Raw genomic sequence first — 18,678 nt, 5'->3', positions numbered from 1 at the left:
GCTAGCATGTTGCTCTGGGAAGTATCTGCAGCACATAGCAAACTGTAAGCTATAATGAAAATGAGCACAAGGCAGCTTGAGAGTGAGTTAAGGAAGCACACATGCATACACAACAGAAATACTTTACAATGTTGTCCTACAGGGCTAGATACTTGCAGTGCTTAAGTCAAGAGGGACCACAGACAATCAACTTAAGCATATGAACAGAATGGGCTTAAGAAAGACCACACAGGATGCTGCCAATCACACCTACTGCTCTTAATAGAAGAGTTGTTTCTCTCAGCAATTCTTTCTCTTTTTAATGTATTTTATTTTTTATGTGTATAGAGTGTTTTGTCTGCATGTGTGTCTGTGTACCACATGCATGCCTTGTGCCCACAGAGGCCAAGAAGAGGGACTTGGGTCCCTTGGAACTGGAGTTGCCTATGGTTGCAAGGTACCATGTGTGTGCTGGGAATCAAACTTGGGCCCTCTGGAAAAGCAATCAACACTCTTAACCATTGACTCACTTCTCCAGCCCTTGCTAATTCTTTTTAAACATCTGAATTAAAGGCCACCTCAAAAAACAAACTCTAACAAGGGTCACTTCATTTTAATCACTTAGTTTCTTGTGCTTTATATTCTATTAATCTCCTCTTTAAAAACTTCCTTCTTCCACAGTCCCAACTGCTTCTTTTCAGACGGGAGACTAAGGTAGAACATTCATGCATATTTGTGCCCATCCAAAACAAACAAGCTCTACACTATGGAAGTCAAAATGGTATGGTACCACAACATCCACAAACTACTTACTTACATCCTTAACTGTTAATATATTGCAACTTGCAGTGTGCTGTCTCTATGTATTCAGTCAGACAGACTGTTCTCAAATACCTGAGAGCAGCACTTGTGCACACTTCATTCTTAAATACCACATTGTGTATTACTTATGAACGAGATCAATTAGAGATCACACCTCTCAGTCTCCTGCAGTCTGAGCCTCCACCCTAGATCCTTGTCCTTTTTCAGTTGTCACAACACTGAAGCTTTAGAAAAGACAAGGAGGAGAGTTGTTTCACAGGCTGTTATGTAACATGAATGTCTGCTTTCTTCAGTTACGTCCACACACAGCATCTTGGTGAGATTGTCGTACACTGATGTTTTAATTATCCTCTTTGAAAGACATTTTGATTTCATTGGTGTTTCTCCCAATTAAGTGGCGCCATCTTTGCATGTATCACATGCTCGGTAAGGTCAATGAGACACTTGAGAGTAAAGCTGGCAGCTTTTCAGGATGGCTAAGGAGGCCATTGTTGTCATCTCTCTGAACAGCTCTGTATCAGACTAAACATGTTTCGTGCTCTGCTTCTAAACTTTGAGGAGAGCAGTTAAGCACGTAGTTTACACGGTGCCTAGTGTAGCACATTCATGGTCTGGAGAGCTGGGCTGGGCGGGATGAGGACTGGACTGGATTGGAAGAGCTCCATTTGGATGCATGAGGATCCAAGAACACCAGGGTCTCCTATTACATACAACCCCAGCTTTCTGATAAGCCAACTGGGCTTTAAATGGAGGTCTGTACAACAGCACATTCACTACAGTCAGACATCGATTTGAGGCTATTTGCTTAGAAAATAGTAAAGCCATCCTTAATTCCTACTTAATTTGCTAAATATTATAAACTAGCACAACAAAATGACATCAAAACAGAACGATAGTATAGAGGATGGGTTATTTGAAAACTGACTTCAAAATTATAGCTTTAAGTTTCCATTCAGATGAACCTTCTTGGGTTACAAGTGAAAGCCCTCTAAACATGTCATGCTAAGGAAAGGGAGCCGCAACGTGGTTTGGTTTTAGAGAATGGCTTCTACACAGGAGATCAGAAAACTTTACACACACAGTATCAGAGGACACATCTGTATAAGCCACTCCTAATGAGGACCAGGCTTTGAATTACTGGCTGACATCTGGAGTATGTCATTTAATGCTTAAGACTACTTCCCGAAAGTGCTCTACAAAAACCAGCTCTCGGTGCTGCTTGTTATATAAGCCGACTGCTCTAGGCCAGAGCTGCTTTCTCCTTCTACATAAACACCAAGCTGCTGCAAGGAAAGCAGACGATGCATCCTATCCAAATGCAACTGGAAATGTAGCTATGGTGCCGATAAATGTCATGTGTAGTGAGCATCTCCACACTTACATTTCATGGAAAAAAAAAAAAAAGGAAGCATGGATGTCACTGTCAGATGCTTTGTAGCTGCAGAGCTTTGGAAGGTTGGACACAAAATAAGTAAAAATCGAACAAACAAGTTAAAAAAAATACTGCTGAGGAAATTTGATGGTATACCTTTTAAATCAAGGTATGCTGTGCAATGCAACAATGCAAACCTACTACACAGAATGCAAAAACAACATTTAGTATGCTGTCCCTTGAGATATACAATATTGTGTTGTGAATTAAAAAAAAAAGTAACCAACAGTGTAAAAAAAAGCTTGTGCTTCCTTTCATTTATAGAAAATTATCTGGCTAAGAGATATATATTTTTGGTTCTATGAAAAATAAATTATCCTACAGACAGAAAAAAAAAAAAAAAAGGATGGGGAGATGATATGCCATCTACCACTAGCCTTCAAAAACAACTCCTGAGCCAAAATCCTTATCAGTTTTATTCTCTGAATAGTATAAGGGTCATAGATAGGTGGGAAAATGCTCAATTCCATAACAAAATATGTTCCACTGCTTCCAAACAGCTCAAGTCCTAGCTGCAGTAAGATCGTAATGGATACCTTCTAATGAAGCTACTCCAATGGCATTTGGGATTACCTAGGATTTCAGTTTCTCTTTATGATGGTCAAATTCCCATCACCTTCAATATTTATAATGAGAACTTTATAACTATAGTCATCACTGCAGGTATGTGGAAAATGTAAGCTACTTTTGGAAAAGATGAATAAACTAGATTTCATTTAATAATCTCTTCTATTTTAAAATGCTGTTTTATGAAGTTACCTGTCCATTTGATCATCTAAAATTGCTGACATTGAAAAGGTAAGATTTTGATACAGACATCAGCCACAATCTTTCCCCAGGAGGTTCATTCATGATTAATATGTACATGAGTTACTGAAGTGAAATTCAGGAGGCTATAAAGAAGTGGGTATAGGTATCGAGTCAGTACTTCCTCATTGTAAGCTGAGACAATAAAATGACTTTTGCTGCAGGCATCTTATCAAGTTAAAAAAAAAAAAAAAGATTCCATGCTGGGTGGTGGTAGTGCACGCCTTTTTTCCCAGCACTTAGGAGGCAGAGGCATGTGGATCTCTGTGAGTTCAAGACCAGCCTAATCTACAGAGTGAGCTCCAAGACAACAAGGACTATACAGAGAAAGCTTATCTCAAAAAATCCAAACAATAACCAAGAGATTCCATATGGAAGAACATCAAAACTGTGTCCTAAACTTCTAGCTATTTATCAGTTTGCTTATTTCACAAATTTTTCAATATAGATTATATGCAAGAAAATATGTCAAGTATTAGGACGATTATAAATTTGGAAAAAAAAAAGTTGGTTCACCCCTCCTTGTCCCCAAACTGACAAGAGTGCACACATCGCTTTAGAACACCTCATCATCTGCAATAGCAAACTAGGAGAGACACAGAAAGCATTTTCACACCCCTACGTGGAAGGTACCTGATCTTGCAATGACATCACTGGGTTGTTTTTGGTAGTGTTGATGTGAAGAACATGGTATCTATTCTTTGCACACAAGTCATAGGCGATATTGGTAAACGAGGTGCTTGCAGTTTTGGGAACTCTGTTATAAATGATGACTATATCTTCTTCTTCATCTACAGCCGCATCTTGCCGAGGGCCATCCATTGTATGCCGCTGTTCAATTTCCCGGACTTCATGTCTTGCGATTGCCCTTTCTGTAAGGAAAAAGGAGAGTCAAACTAAGTTCTTTACCTTTTCCTTTTCCTTTTTTTTTTTAAACAAATGTCACTATGAAAAACTTACAAGTTAAAATAAATGCATACCAAAATTAATCACAAAGTCTATATATAAATCCCAAATGAATGTCTATTTACATTTCATAACCATTTTAAATAAACTAAGTTCTCAATAGCATTACACAAATACAAACATCTAGCTTTTGACTGCTGTAAGGTGAGAGAAAAAACATAAAAGAAAACAGTGAAGAAGGACAAAAAGAACCAAGGAATATGGGAAAGGAATACAAGCAGGCCAAGTTTTCGAGAGGATAATCTAGTTGATTCTACAACAGCCTGAGCTCATCACACACTTTTCCTTCCTCAGAACTGAGTAAGAATGGTTGTGAAAAGACCAAACCTTCAGAACTACTTCTGCAGGATAAGAAGAGGCAAAACAAGAACAAAAGAATAAACAGTTAAAATGCAGCACAGAATAGTGCCCACAGTTCCAATGTCACCATGTGTCCTAACGGAATGTCCACTGCCTCAAGTAATCCTCACACACACAACTGAGAGCATGTGTTATGGTTGGACTGTGAAATGTTGCCCGTAGGCTCATGTGTTTGAACAGGCAGTGGCACTGTTCAGGAAGATTATAGAAGGTTTAGGATGTGGAACCTGGCTGAAGTAGATGAGTGTGGGTCTCCAGAATTTCTACAACCAGGTCCCACTTCCTGTCTCCTCTCTGCTTCCTGAGTTCGAGGCCAGCCTGGTCTACAAAGTGAATTCCAGGACAGCCAGGAGCATTACAAAGAGAAACCTCACCTCAAAAAAAGCAAAAAAGTGAAGAGTAAAAATATGGACAATACCTTGTCAAAATGGATGATATAATGAACTTTCCTTCTCCTTTTGAGTTTTTCAGAGTTTATTTAAGCAATGAAAGCAAAAATTGAAGCATGAAATTTGGTTCAAAATTCATGCATATAAACAGAGAATAAGAAGGCCTAAATGGAACAGTGGTTTCTATACTTCTGTGAATTTGTAAAATGGCATCAATAAAGGGAAATATGGCATTTACATAATGAAAGACATAACTTTGAAAGAAGCTATACAACAATACAATAAAAGGTAACTATAAAAAAATCGTAAGAATGCAGAAAACAGAAATACACAACTTTTCTGGACAAGATTCCAGAAAACAAAGCCCAGAACAGAAAACGAAATGTCAAAAGAACTTTTACAACTGCATTCAAAGTGAATACAAAAGAAATGCTATACATAGAACAAAAGTACAGGAGAAATCTATAGCACATTCACATACATGAGAGTAACATTAATCAATAAAGATGATACAAACGGAGATACACCTAAAGAGATGCTTGAAGCAGTTATGGGGAATACAGATCAAAAGTACAATAAAGTGCCACCTAAGACCCACTGGGACAGCTACTATTAAACAGTGGTCATGCGGAAGCTCTTGCTGGCAAGCCTCTAAGTGTATTTGCAATGGGAAACATTTTTGTGGTAATATATTACTTATGATTTACTAAAGCTTGTCTGAGTTCAGAAAGCAAAGTCAGCCACAAGCTATAGAAGCCAGGCACAAACCTTTAATCCTAGGACTCAGGATTAAGAGTTGGCTGGATCTCTCTGAGTTAAAGGCCACCTAGGGATACACTAGATTGAATCACTCTAAAAGAGTAACAGATCACACACCTTTAATCCCAGCACTAGAGGGGTATTAAAGATGGAAGCAGGGCCTTCAGTGTTCAGTAGGAGGCATTCATTCTCCAGCCACACTGTAGACACCAAGGCTCAGTATCGAGGAGGAAAAGAAGACCCTGAAGTCTCGGGATTCTCCTCCTACTTACTCTCCCTGCCTGGAAGTTCGACCTATGTCTCCTCCCTCGCTATTGGCATGTTTCTTAGGCATGCAAGGTAAACAGCAACACACGTAATTAAACAAAAGAAACACTTCTTTACATAGTTAAACAATATTCAGCAACATAACCAAATGCAACACATCTCTGCATAGCTAAACAAATATTCTGCAACACTGCCTCATATGTTATTATTGAGAGAACTCCAAGAAGCCCATTATTATCTCCACTTAATCATGAAACTGATGTCAAGGAAGTCACCACTTGCCGATTACTGATGTAAGAACACAATTCCAGGTCAATCTGACGCCAGAGTCTGTGCTTTACACTAAAAATTATTGGCTCAAATTTAGTATTTTTCTCACTGTAGTTAGAAGGGACACAACTTTATACTCAAATCCTGTAGTACATAGTACAGAGGAAAACTCTTTAAAATTGTTAAGTTACTTACAGAAAATGTTGGTTTTTTTATTTTGGAACCTTCAAAGCTATTTTTTTGTTTTTTTGGTTTTTTTTTTTTTTTGGTTATTTTAGTGAAACAGATGGACAGTACTCAACTGTTTTCTAGGAACTAAAAAGCAAAACATGTTGTATTATCTTTGGAATTTCTTGCTAGTGTATCATTATTTCAAAATTTTTAATGTTAAAAAAAATCAAAGCCAAAGCAACATAATTCTTAAATTCCTGCTACTTAGCAATCCACTAACTGTACAATACTCTAAGTACCATTTGTGAGTGTTTATGAAACAGGTCACTATTTTCTCTTATCGGCAGTGGATCACTACTACAAGGACAGTAAAGACTGATAGGGTTTATGGGGAAAATGGCCTTCCATACCCTTCCTTGTCTCTTTTCAAGTCAGTAATTATTCTACACACATATTTTAGAAAGGTAAAAATGTCGCAAAGAAATTAAGTGCTGACTTCAGTACCTCCTCATTGCAATGACTAGAACACTTGGAAGCACAGTGCAGTCCAGCCCTCTTATTCTACTTCTTTTTCATAAGTCTTAACAATGTATTACATATTAAATTATTTTTCAGATTTTAGAAATATCTTAAGTGCCCCTATTTCAGTTACCATCTTGAATAGAATTGAATGAATGTCACCGTAACAGATGCTATGAAAACAAAATGCTTCCAAATCTAGGAGTGGGGGAGGAATAGTCTAGAAAACACGCTGAGTAAGTGAAGCCTTGAAAGGATGGCACTGCTTTCAAATTGGTGACAACAAATGGGGGAAGGCATAAACCATGAGTAGCAGTTAATAAATAATACACATTATTATAATGATTGTGGAATTATATAACAACAGTAATGGGAAGCAGCTGAAAAAAAAATACTGCATTATATTGGGGCTTCTCTATTGGCCAGGAACAATTCCACATTTTTAAGTGAATACAAATTCATCTAACTTTTTAAAAGAATCTGCACATGTATAAGGCTGGACTCAAGAGTAATTATAAAGTTGTCAGAATTCAGATCCTTACCGGACATTGGTGTCTACATTCCTATTAAAATGTAGTAATTATTTTCTTAACTCCCAAGAAGGGACAGTTCTTAAAACATTTGTATTCAATGGCACAGAGACAGTATGTGACATTTCAGGCACATACTAAAGACTAGAGTACATCAGAATGTGCATGAACTAGATTATCAAGTTGCACACACAGAGCCCTGCTTAGAAACTCTACAGTAGGACAAATGCAATGTTCTCGTGAAAAGAGAAGCCCCATCTCTGTTTAGTACCCTGGATAGACTGGCTCAGCAGAAGAAGGCTTTTAAGGTAATTAATTAGTAAAGGCATGCTTTCCATGTTGTGGTGGTTTAAAGCTGTTGGTCCTTGTTCAAACAGACACTGGGTGAGGACCAAATGATGAAACAGAAAGGACTCTAGAACAGAGCTGAAACTAGGGACCCTCTGGGGTAAATAAACACTAAATGCCACCAAGTTAGGATATTCTTCTAAACTGAGCAAGCAACGAGAAACAAAACCAGAAGTAAAAGTTGGCTGGAAACAGCAAAGCAGGAAGGGAGTGGGTGCATAATCGCCTAACACAACCACATTTTATTCAGTGATATGATGACAAGCTCATGTTGGGAAAATGCAGCTTGAGAAGCTGCGTTCCATGTCCTCTCTCTTTTCCCCAGCACCCATGCTGACTTCTATGAGAAGTCATTATTTTAAACTTCAAATTTGCCACTTCAGATCTAGCTGTATTCAAAGAAACAAATTGATTCCATGAACTGAGCAGTCACGATATTTCCGTGCAGCTTTAAGTAGTAAGAATGCTGAGGCCGTTCATATACAAGTCATTGTCACACCAGATTTATTAAATAATTATTATCGCTGAAGTACTGTTTCAGATTTTGGAGAAATATCTATGCTTGACAAGTCTGATGAAGTGTTAGAATTAAAATTTGAATGAGCCAGCACACAATCGTAGTCCCAGTGCTAGGGAGGGCTCAGGGAGTTTGAGGTCAGCCTGGGAGACATATCAAGGTACCATCTATGAAAAAGTCTATACAGCATGTGTCAGAAGCTGCAAAACCAGGAAGGCTACAAAAAGGTTACTAGGAGAAGGCTGAGAAAAGAAAGAAAATCCCTTCTGTGGAGGACAAACAAAGGAGTGGATTGGGTCAGAGGAGGTTTGGACCAACACTGTGGGCACAAGAAACAGCATGGGCAGGGCTGGAGAGATGGCTTAGTGGTTAAGAGCACTGGTTGTTCTTCCAGAGGACCTGGGTTCAATTCCCAGCACCCACATGGCAGCTCGTAGCTGTCTGTGACTCTAGTTCCAGGGGATCTGACATCCTCACATAGATATACATGAAGGCAAAACACCAATGCACATGAATCATTATAAAGAAAGAAAGAAAGTAAAAAAAAAAAAACAAAATCCCAGAAGACAGCACAGTTCTGTTACTCTTTCGGTACTTGACACCATTTTTTTTAAAAATTAGTTTCTCAGTCATCATCTGGGAGGAAACCATTCTGAGCAACATCATTAAAAACAGCTCTGATAAAGCATGGTCACTACTATGTATCATAAAGCAGGTCCACATATGAGTGAGTACATAGCATAGCTGGCCTTCTAATGAAGACTTACTGCAGCTGCAAATTTTATATCGTATCTAGAGAGAGGAAATGGTGGGCTAAAAGGGACAGTATACGAAGTACACATATCAATACAAATGTGAGGATTTGGGGTTAAGCAAATATTTGTTCTTCTATGGGTACCTGGGCAAAACTTTGCTAGGAGGCCTTTCCAAGCCAGAAACCATGGCAACCAATTCTCCAACTAACTAAATGTGTTGGTCAGTTTGCTATTTCTGTGGCAAATACATGCACTCAATTAACTTTGAAAGAGGAAAGATCTATTTTGACTCATAGATTGAGAGGTTTTGGTTCATGGTACCTGGCTGTTGGCAGGGCCTATGATGAAGCAGCATATCACAATAGAAGCATGTAACAAAACAGGTTATGGCAGCCAGAAACCATGGTAAAGAAGAAAAGATGGGTGTCCAATAATCTTTACTGGTAAAACCTCAGTGAACTAAGATTTCCCATCAGACCCCACCTCTTAAAGGCCACCTTCTGGTAGCAGCACACCAAAGACCAAGTCTTTAACACAGGAGGATCACTTACCTAAACCACAATGGAGAATGACTCAGTATAAAAATCATAGTGTTCCTGTAAGACAAAGATGCCACAGCTAAATAGCCTATCTCTCGTGTAGTCAACTTTTGAGTTTCCAAGAATAAATGAATCTTCACTATGAATCTTCTTGGCTCACTCAGAATCCCACTTTACTCTCAAAATCTCCCCCTGCTTTAATTTCCTCAAGCTTTAAAAGGAAAAATTTCAAAGGGTGAGATCAAATTTTAACCCATTTGAGCCCTATTCAAGAGTATGTAATGCCTAGTGTATTAGAAGAAGTATGGCCACACAGTGCATCTGTCCAAATATATGAGTAATGCTTCTTAAAATGGATTTCATAGCAAAAGAATGGAGACAGGGAAGGAAGCATGGAGGGGGAAAAGGAGAGGGAAGGAAGGAGAGAGATAAAAGATGAGAGAGAGAGAGAGAGAGAGAGAGAGAGAGAGAGAGAGAGAGAGAAAGACAGAATCATGTTTTTAAGTATGGAAAAACCAAGACCAAAATGATGGGGAAAGTACTTCTGTGTATGTTTATCTTATTGATTGTTAAATAAAGTTCTGTTTCGCCAATGAGACAGCAAGTTAAACAGGACTAGGAGTCAAAGAGGATTCTGGGAAATGTAGTAGAGAAGTGGTGATCCAGGCCGGAAGTGACATAGCAAGGAGACTTATATTTAAGCAAGGAGAAACAGGAAGTGTCCCTTTTCCCTTCCGCTTTTCCTCCAGCGGTGCAATGTGATCCACCAGCAAGAGAGGGTGCCAGCAGAAGGCATCCTCTATAAAATAAGTCTTATAAAATATATATATTTATGATAATTAAGACTGAGCTAGCAGATGAGAATCCTAGTCATTGGCCAAGCAGCATTTGAACCAAAAAGAAAGAAAGAAAGAAGGAAGGAAGGAAGGAAAGAAAGAGCATGCACAAATGCACAAAGCTCTGGAAATGGCTCTCAGGAAGATGAGACACAGGGGAAGTGGTGAGAGCAAATCGGAGCAGGAGGTTAATGGCTGGGTAGTGTTCAGAACAATGTTGTGAGAGCCATACTGGGAATATGCTTTGTTTTCTCAGTTTGTTTTTCTTTCTTTTTTAAACAGTTCACACCTGTAGCCTAGGCTGGCTTGGAACTCATTATGTAGCTCAGGCTGACCCTGAACTTACAACAACCCCTCTGATAATAAGCACACACTATGAGAGGTAATGTACACTTAGTATATAGTCACAGAATCTTCACAGAGGCACACAAGGCAGGTACAAAGTGACAGCATGCCGCTTCCGGAAAGGGGTCCAGGAAGAGGACTGTTTCTTCAGAAAGCACAGTACCAGTGCGGGCAACGCACAGCTGTGGCACTGACTGCCTTTCCTCTTGGAGCCTCAGCCAGGGGGATCATGCCTGACTAGAGATGGATGCTTGTGGCCAACAGGTGACTTAACAGATGCCTAGGAGCAGAGGGAATTCGGCTCTTCACTGTTGAAAGCACACCTGAGACATCTCTGGAAGATTCCACTAGAAAGGCACCTTACTGGAGAAGGCCTTTCTCACTGAAGTGCAAACAACTGCACTCAAGACCTCATGTAAACAGTGTCTTAATGTGAATTCCACCCCGCATACACTCTCAGGGTGAGTGGGAAATAGAACTCAGGGTTTTAGATGGAGCCATTTTTGAATAGCAGTGGAATGTCTGGGTGGTAATGTACGGCTTCTGAAAATACACATCGCAGGATACATCTGATCAAAAGGCAGAAAAGCAGAAGTCACAACACTGCTGATGTCAAAGACTGAATTAGTTCATCACGGTGGGATCAAACAGAACGCCTCAAAGGAGGGTTCTGACACCATAGGATTTTGAGATGAAGGCCCCTACCTCACTCACCACTACTGCCCCATATCTGGAATACAACAAAACACAAGTCCCCAGGAACAACCACAAGATTGCTAATGATTATTGTAAGTAGTTTTTACTACGTGGTCCACCATGAATTACCCATATTTGGCATAGGGTGGCATATAAGCATCTGAAGAACACAGAGCCTGTTTTAGGTCTCAGGATACTGCTTGGGGGTCACAGGAACTGTCACTACAACACACTGCCTATAACTAATGTGAAACTTGGGTAGTAGACCACTCCACTCGCAAGTGAAAATAAAGACGTGGAAAAGCAGAGGCTCTGAGAGGAATAAAATACACTAAACTGGGATGACACTTAAAGAAAGTTGTTACCATGCAAACACTGGTGGAAAGACGCAACACCGGGGATTCAATTAAATGTAAGCTTTGTAATCCAGCCAAAATACTAATTTTGGTATTAAAGTGGCAAAAAATTCAGATTTTTTTTTGTCAATTTTTAGCATAAGTACAAATTGTCATTAAGTATATGTGCTTTGATTGTTGAGATAAGTACCACTGGAAGATGAAAGCCTTTTCAAAATCCAGAAAGAAATGCCAGGACTGTCTACAGAGCTGCATTATTTCCACAGTGTAGCCGCTGCACCTGGCACTCTATTCCCCAGTAAATAACAAGAATAAGGGGTAACTATGACTCCGTTCCAGCTGGGCTTGGGCTCATTATCCAAAACTTAATGCCGCAGCTGTTCCAAAATTAGAGCTAGCATGCTGAAAGCTTGATATTTCACTAGAGTTTGAAACGCACCATATTCCAGGGCAGAGGGTCTCCAAGTGAGCCTGAATCAGGGTCAACCAAAATGACTGTGGCGGTCACTCCTGCCTTGCCACCTTCACTAGTTACACTTTCAGGACCTAGGAAATGGTCTATCAAGTTGCCAGGTGATGAAGGCATGACAGTCTATAAGTACCCAAGAATCAGTGTTTCTAGGGAGTGTTTGTCAGCCGTAGGACGGCTCAATGGGCTCTCATTTTCTCTTTTTCCTCTAACTAGCAGGTATCCCCAGGAACAGAGTCTGTCTGTGCTACATTTTGGTCATTTAAGCCAATCTAGAAAAGGCTGCCCAGCTAGTTGAGAGGTCATGACACCATCTTTTAGTACAAAGCTCTAAATTTTGAAGCTATTCTGTTTTTTATTTATTTTATGTTTATATGTCTGAATAAATTTACATGCACATGTGTGCAGGTGGCTGAAGAGGCCCCAGGTTATCAGATCTAGAACTGGAGTTACAGGGGTGCTTAGGCTGCCTGATGTGGGTCCTTGGGAATGAACTCAGGTTATCTGGAAGAGCTGAGCCATCTCTCTGGTTCCCATTTTATTTTTAATGTAGTCTTAGTTTCTTAATTTTGGGTGGGTGGTCTAAGATAACCTAGAATAAGTCTAAATATAACAAAGCAATCTTAATGAAAATTAAATTTTAGAGATAGGGTTATTTGGTAAAAATTACTCAACCTTTTAAAAATCTTATTTCTAATTCTTAAACAACATTTACGAATTATAAGTAAAAGGTACAGGCTGCTGAGAGGACCTGTGAGAAAAGGTGCTGGGCACTTCTGCCTGAGAACCTGAGCTGGGTCGCTGGAACCCATGAAGAGGTAAAAGCTGAGAGAACCAGAAAGAGCTTCTGGAAGTTGTCTTCTGACCTCTATATGATGCATACTGACACACAGAATTTTTAAGTAAAAGATCCATACATGCTAATGAAGAGGCTGCAAGATAGGATAATAAAAGATTCATTTATATAATGCTACAAGAAAATCACCTTAAAGGAAAAAAAACCTGAATTAAATACATGGGAGGGCAATTCACAAATATAAGAGATTTCATCATCATATCTTCGATAATTTTTTGAGACAGTGGTTTCCTCTATGGCTCAGAATGCCCCCAGTGTCCCTAGTGCTGAGATGTTGAAGTATTTTTATTTTTTGCAAGAGTATGCAATGAAATTTCTTCCTTGTCTTGTCCCATCTTTCCAGTGAACATGCTCTACAATATAGAACCACCACTATTAGTTACCCATTCAGAGATCATTTCATGTATACGTAGGCAAAAGGAAGTAACTTAGGTCTTTCTAGCATAAATGTTAAGATAACGAATTACTTAGCTCCGGATGACGTATTAACTCCTTTATAAAGTTATGATCCTTTGACTATTTGATCCTTTATTAACTATTTTAAAGGAAAGAGCCTAATGCACACACTAGTACTACATCAGTTTCCCAACAGATAGAAATGAAAATCTTAAACTTTGACATTATTTGAAAATATGAGTCACTGTACCAGGCTGACACTACAGTGATAATTTAGAAAGTGTAGTTCTTTAGTCACATGAGTTAGCATATTTAGAACTCAAGAATTGTTGTCAATTTGAAATATTTAAATGTTAAAAATTTGTCGTAAAAGGGAAATCACAAAATTTAAGTCAGAATTATATGCTATTCTCATGGTGTTCATAGATTTTTACAGAATTTCTCAACATAGTTACTGATTCTCAACATGCAGAAAGAGTTGTTTTACATATTGAAATTGCTGGATTTATACCAGATGATACAGAATTGACTTTATTTATTTATTCAGATACGAGACATAATCTGGAATAGGAGTCATGCCATATATAAAATACGCATCCAATCCCATATGGGTCTGCAGGACCCTCTAACACAAAGTAATAATGAAACTGATCAACTATTGATAGGAAACGTGATAAAGGCCTCAGAATTTCATAAAAAAAAAAACACTATGTCAATAGCATGGGTTTGAAAAAAAATACTGTTCTATCACTTGGCAACAAGCCAAGGATATTATAAGGAAATATCCTACTTGTTCTTTATACAACCAAACTCCACTACCTACAGGAAGTAACCCAAAGTGTACTCAAAGGAATGAAATCTGGCATATGGATATGTTCCATTTTGTAGAATTTGGAAAATTAAAATATATACAACACACCATTGATACCTCTTCAGGTTTTCAATGGGCAACTGCTTTGAGTTCAGAAAAGGCTGACTTAGTAATTACACATTTGCTAGAAGTTATGGCCATCATGGGTATACCTACACAGACAAAGACAGACAATGCTCCAGCATATGTCTCTAAGAAAATAAAACAGTTTTTTGTTTATTATAATATAAAGCATATTACAAAAAGTATACCACACAATCCTACTGGGCAGGCAGTTATAGAAAGATCAAACTGAACTCGACAGGATATGCTAAATACACAGAAAGGGATGATAGAGAACCTCAGAAATAGACTGCATAGTGCTTTGTTAATTTTGAATTTTCTGAATGTTAATGAGAAAGGAACAACAGCTGTGGAGAGACAGTACTTTTGCCTATTTGAAGCATATTACTTACTATGTCAGAAATACAATCTCAGTGACTATGTGTCTCAAATAGCAGGCCAGTGGAACTAACTTCTCACCTATTCTTATGTTTTTGCTATCCCCCCACCCTCAGAGTCACAGAGTCAAAGACAAGAGGATGACTACAGGTTCCAGGCCAGCTGAAGCTGCAAGTGAAACTACGTCTCAATAGAAGTTCATGAGATTTCACCTATACTACAAAGAATCTTTATTTTTATCAAAATAAAATATAGTTACATCATTTCCTCTTCCCTTTTCTCACTCTAACCCTCCTTATGTACCATTCTTTTTGTTGTTGTTTTTGTTCTTTCGAGACAGGGTTTCCCTATGGCTTTGGAGGCTGTCCTGAAACTAGCTCTTGTAGACCAGGCTGGTCTCGAACTCACAGAGATCTACCTGCCTCTGCCTCCCAAGTGCTGGGATTAAAGGCACATGCCACGACCTCCCAGCAAGTACCATTCTTATACCTCAAATTCATGATTTATTTATTTATTTATTGCTACATATATAGGATCCTAAATATATAACCAGCTCGGTCTGTACAATGTTACTTATATATACATTTCCAGAGCAAGCCATTTGGTACCGGATGATAACCAATGAGGAGGTCTTTTCACCAGGGAGGGTTGTTTCTCAGGCTCTCAGCATTCCTACAGTTCTTTGTCCAGGACTAAAGCATCGTGAGATTTCCCTTCCATCTTAGCATGTGCACTGGTGTCCTCCTTGTTCAAGTCATGTTTAGGAGTCACATTGGTGAGACGTGTGTGTGTAGATTCTCTGGTATTTCTAGATGTAGCCTCGCAGCGAACTTCCTATGGGTCTTTAAATCTTTATTTTCTGCTCCCCTCTTCCATAACCTTCCCAGGGACTCTCCCCTCTTCCATAACCTTCCCAAGGACGCTCCCCTCTTCCATAACCTTCCCAAGGACTTAGATGCAGGATGCATGTTGTAGATATCAGTTGGGGCTGGATACCTACCACATGGCCACTTCTTCTCTGCATTGTGATCAGTTGTGGTTTTCTGGAATGGTTTCTACCTGTTGCAAGAAAAGTTTCTTTGATGAGGGGTGAGAGCTATCTGTGGGTACAAGTATAAATATTTAGAATGCAATTAGGAATTATGCTGGTAGCTGTAGGTTCTCCTCCAAGACCTAAGACATGACTCAGGAGCCCTGCAGGGGTAATCAACTAAGTTTCCAATACCAGGCATGATTTCCCTGTTGTTGGTTGTTGAGTGGGCTTTAGGTCCAATTGGTCCTTAGGTCCTTAGGTCCTGTTGGTTGCCTCCAAGGTATTTGTGCCCCTATTGTACCCTTAAGATACTGTGTCATGCTGGTCATTGTTACCACTCATAGGTGTGGTGGTTGAATGAAAATGGTCCCCATAGGCTTAGATATTTGCCATGCTGGGTCATGCTTTCTGAGAGGGATTAGGAAGTATGGCCTTATTGGAGGAAATGTCTTTCTGGGGATGGGCTTTTAAGTTCCAAAAGACCATACCAGGCCCAGTGGCTCTCTGCCTGCTGCCTGCAGATCAGGATGTAGCTCTCAGCTACTTCTCCAGCACCAGACCTGCCTATATCCCACCATGATGATGATAAACTAACCTATGAGTTAGTAAGCAAGGTCCCCAACTAAATGCTTTCTTTTGTAAGAGTTGCCATGGTCATGCTGTCTCTTCACAGCTATAGAACACCAACTAGGACAATAGGCACCATACCTGGTTAGGACTATTGATTGCTTCCTTCCCTGGGAAGCTTGCATGGTGCTTTCTAGAACCATCAAAGCTTGTCCTCAGGGAAGAAGCTACACAGAATCTTGAATAAAAAGCTACTATGTGACAGTCTTTGCACTCCACAAGAATAGTCCCTGACTACAAAGCCCCCCCATCACTTTGTGCTTGGGAGCATTCAACAGGATTCTTGCACTTCATCTGCTATCTTAATTCCCTTGAAAAACAGTTACAAACAAAATGGCATGAAGCCTGAGTGAGGCATGCCGCAAATGAGTAAAGGTATAGGTGAAGGACGACCAAGCATGAGTTGTTGATTGGCACAGCTTGTGAGAAATACACAGAGATCCATTTCATAATTCTACTTATGTCCTGAATGTATCTGTAATGATTCTTAAGTATGTGATAAACTCAGATCCTAGTATTTATTACAACATTAAAAATGGCATTTACCATTATTACTTTTCATTCTAGAGGTCCATCATGATTATAAAACAGGTTATAACAAACAAAATAGATTAGAAAGTAAGACTGGGAATGAGTCAGATGAAAGGAAGAAACTATTTTTTTGTTTTGTTTTGTTTTTTAACAAAGGACAGTAATCACAGATGGTCAAACGGAACCAGCTGTTCATCCAGAATATCTATGGGCACTGACTTTTAGTTATATGTGCTTTTCACATGGACATTTCAGGTTTTTGCTTCTCTTGTGTTACTGGGCCCACCATCACTATACCAGCAACAGATCTGTCAAAAGCAGTTAAAAGAGAGCATCATGCAACCCTGTCACTGGGACACAGATGCACAAGAATTTCAGGTCTGAGGTGAGTATGGGCTATCCAGCCAGTCTGAGGTCAGCCTAGACTACACAGTCACAGCAAGAATACTGTACAATGCAATGAGAAGAGGAGGGAAACAATACAAATTACTAAAAGTAGAAGTTTAAAGTAGGTGAGCAGTAAGGAGAATCATGCCTTCTAAACCACAGACTTAAATCCACTCTGCTGTAGCTTCAATAGACTAAGACCCACACTTACAATTTTGCTCAAATGATAAACTTACAACAGCAAAAATGAAGTCATATTTCAAGTTTGAATTGTTACATTTGAAAGTCTTACTTCCAAAAAACTACACTCTTTCAAAACAATGAGAATGTCTGTTTTCTCTACCCACAGAAACTGTGTTGGTAATTTTAAAAATCACTGTATAAGAGATAAAAGATCAACATACATTTTAATTGTAAGTTTTTATTTATTTATTTTTAAAGATTTATTTATTCATTATGTATACAGTGTTCTGCCTGTGTATACCCCTGCAGGCCAGAAGAGGACACCAGATCTCATTATGGATGGTTGTGAGCCACCATTGTGGTTGCTGGGAATTGAACTCAGGACCTCTGGAAGAGCTGTCAGAGCTCTTAACCACTGAGCCATCTCTCCAGCTCCAATTTTAAGTTTTTAATGTAAGGAAAATTTATCTTAAAAAACACAAGTTGGCTAGAGACATGGCTCATTGGTTAAAAGCAATGGCTGCTCTTCCTGAGGACCCAGGTTCAATTCCTAGCACCCACACGGCAGCTCACAACTGTCTGTAACTCCCGGTCCAGGGGACCAGACACCCTCTTCTGCCACAGGTATGAGGTACGCAGGCATGTAGCACACAGACATACACACAGACAAAGCACTCATACACAGAAATAAATGTAAATTTAAAAACTAAAAATATAAGCATCTATATTTCCCACTTGTTCAAATCAACCAAATATATGACAGAGAATCTGAATTCAATCACCAGCACAAACAAATGTACAACAATAATCTACTGTTCCCTTTCGTAGTCTCTCAAAGGAATGGTGCTGAGCCTGTGTCCACTAGCTCATCCCACCATTCTGATAAATTGTCTCACAGCATGACTTTCTAATTACCACGGGATCTTGGACACAACATGATAAGCAGGACATCCCTTTCTTCTATTTTAAATTACATATTTACTTATTTTGTATGCACATTCTGAGAGACATATACATAGGGGACAACTTTCAAGAACTGCTTGTCTCCTCCATGTAGGTCTGGAGGAACCTGAGTTATCAGGCTTGGTGCTGGTGGCAGGTGCCTTCCCCCACCCCACCTCCCCACAAAGGCAAGAGCATCTCTGCAGACACAAGCATGAGATGCTTGTACTGGTCACAGAGGAAAGCATACCTGAAGCCAGCTGCTGTGATCTCCAATAC

At 39.3% G+C, this 18,678-nt stretch overlaps 1 protein-coding gene across 4 annotated transcripts in view; it reads right to left on the bottom strand.

The window, feature by feature from the left end:
• LOC100760748 (heparan sulfate 2-O-sulfotransferase 1) overlaps positions 1-18,678 on the bottom strand; it is a 142,092-nt gene that overhangs the window by 23,885 nt on the left and 99,529 nt on the right. For 3 of the 4 annotated variants that reach the window (XM_027395887.2, XM_027395888.1, XM_035450348.1), the window contains exon 2: positions 3,674-3,912. In XM_027395887.2, coding sequence (XP_027251688.1) covers positions 3,674-3,912 — 239 coding nt within the window. Of the gene's footprint in view, positions 1-3,673; positions 3,913-9,442; positions 9,488-18,678 lie in introns of all 4 variants that reach the window. The other variant, XM_035450349.1, reaches the window with a different exon arrangement.

The sequence above is a fragment of the Cricetulus griseus genome (genome assembly GCF_003668045.3).
Source record: "Cricetulus griseus strain 17A/GY chromosome 1 unlocalized genomic scaffold, alternate assembly CriGri-PICRH-1.0 chr1_0, whole genome shotgun sequence".
Taxonomy (NCBI): Eukaryota; Metazoa; Chordata; class Mammalia; order Rodentia; family Cricetidae; genus Cricetulus; species Cricetulus griseus.
Note: the sequence above shows the minus strand (reverse complement) of the source record. Positions and strands in the feature narration are given on the sequence as shown.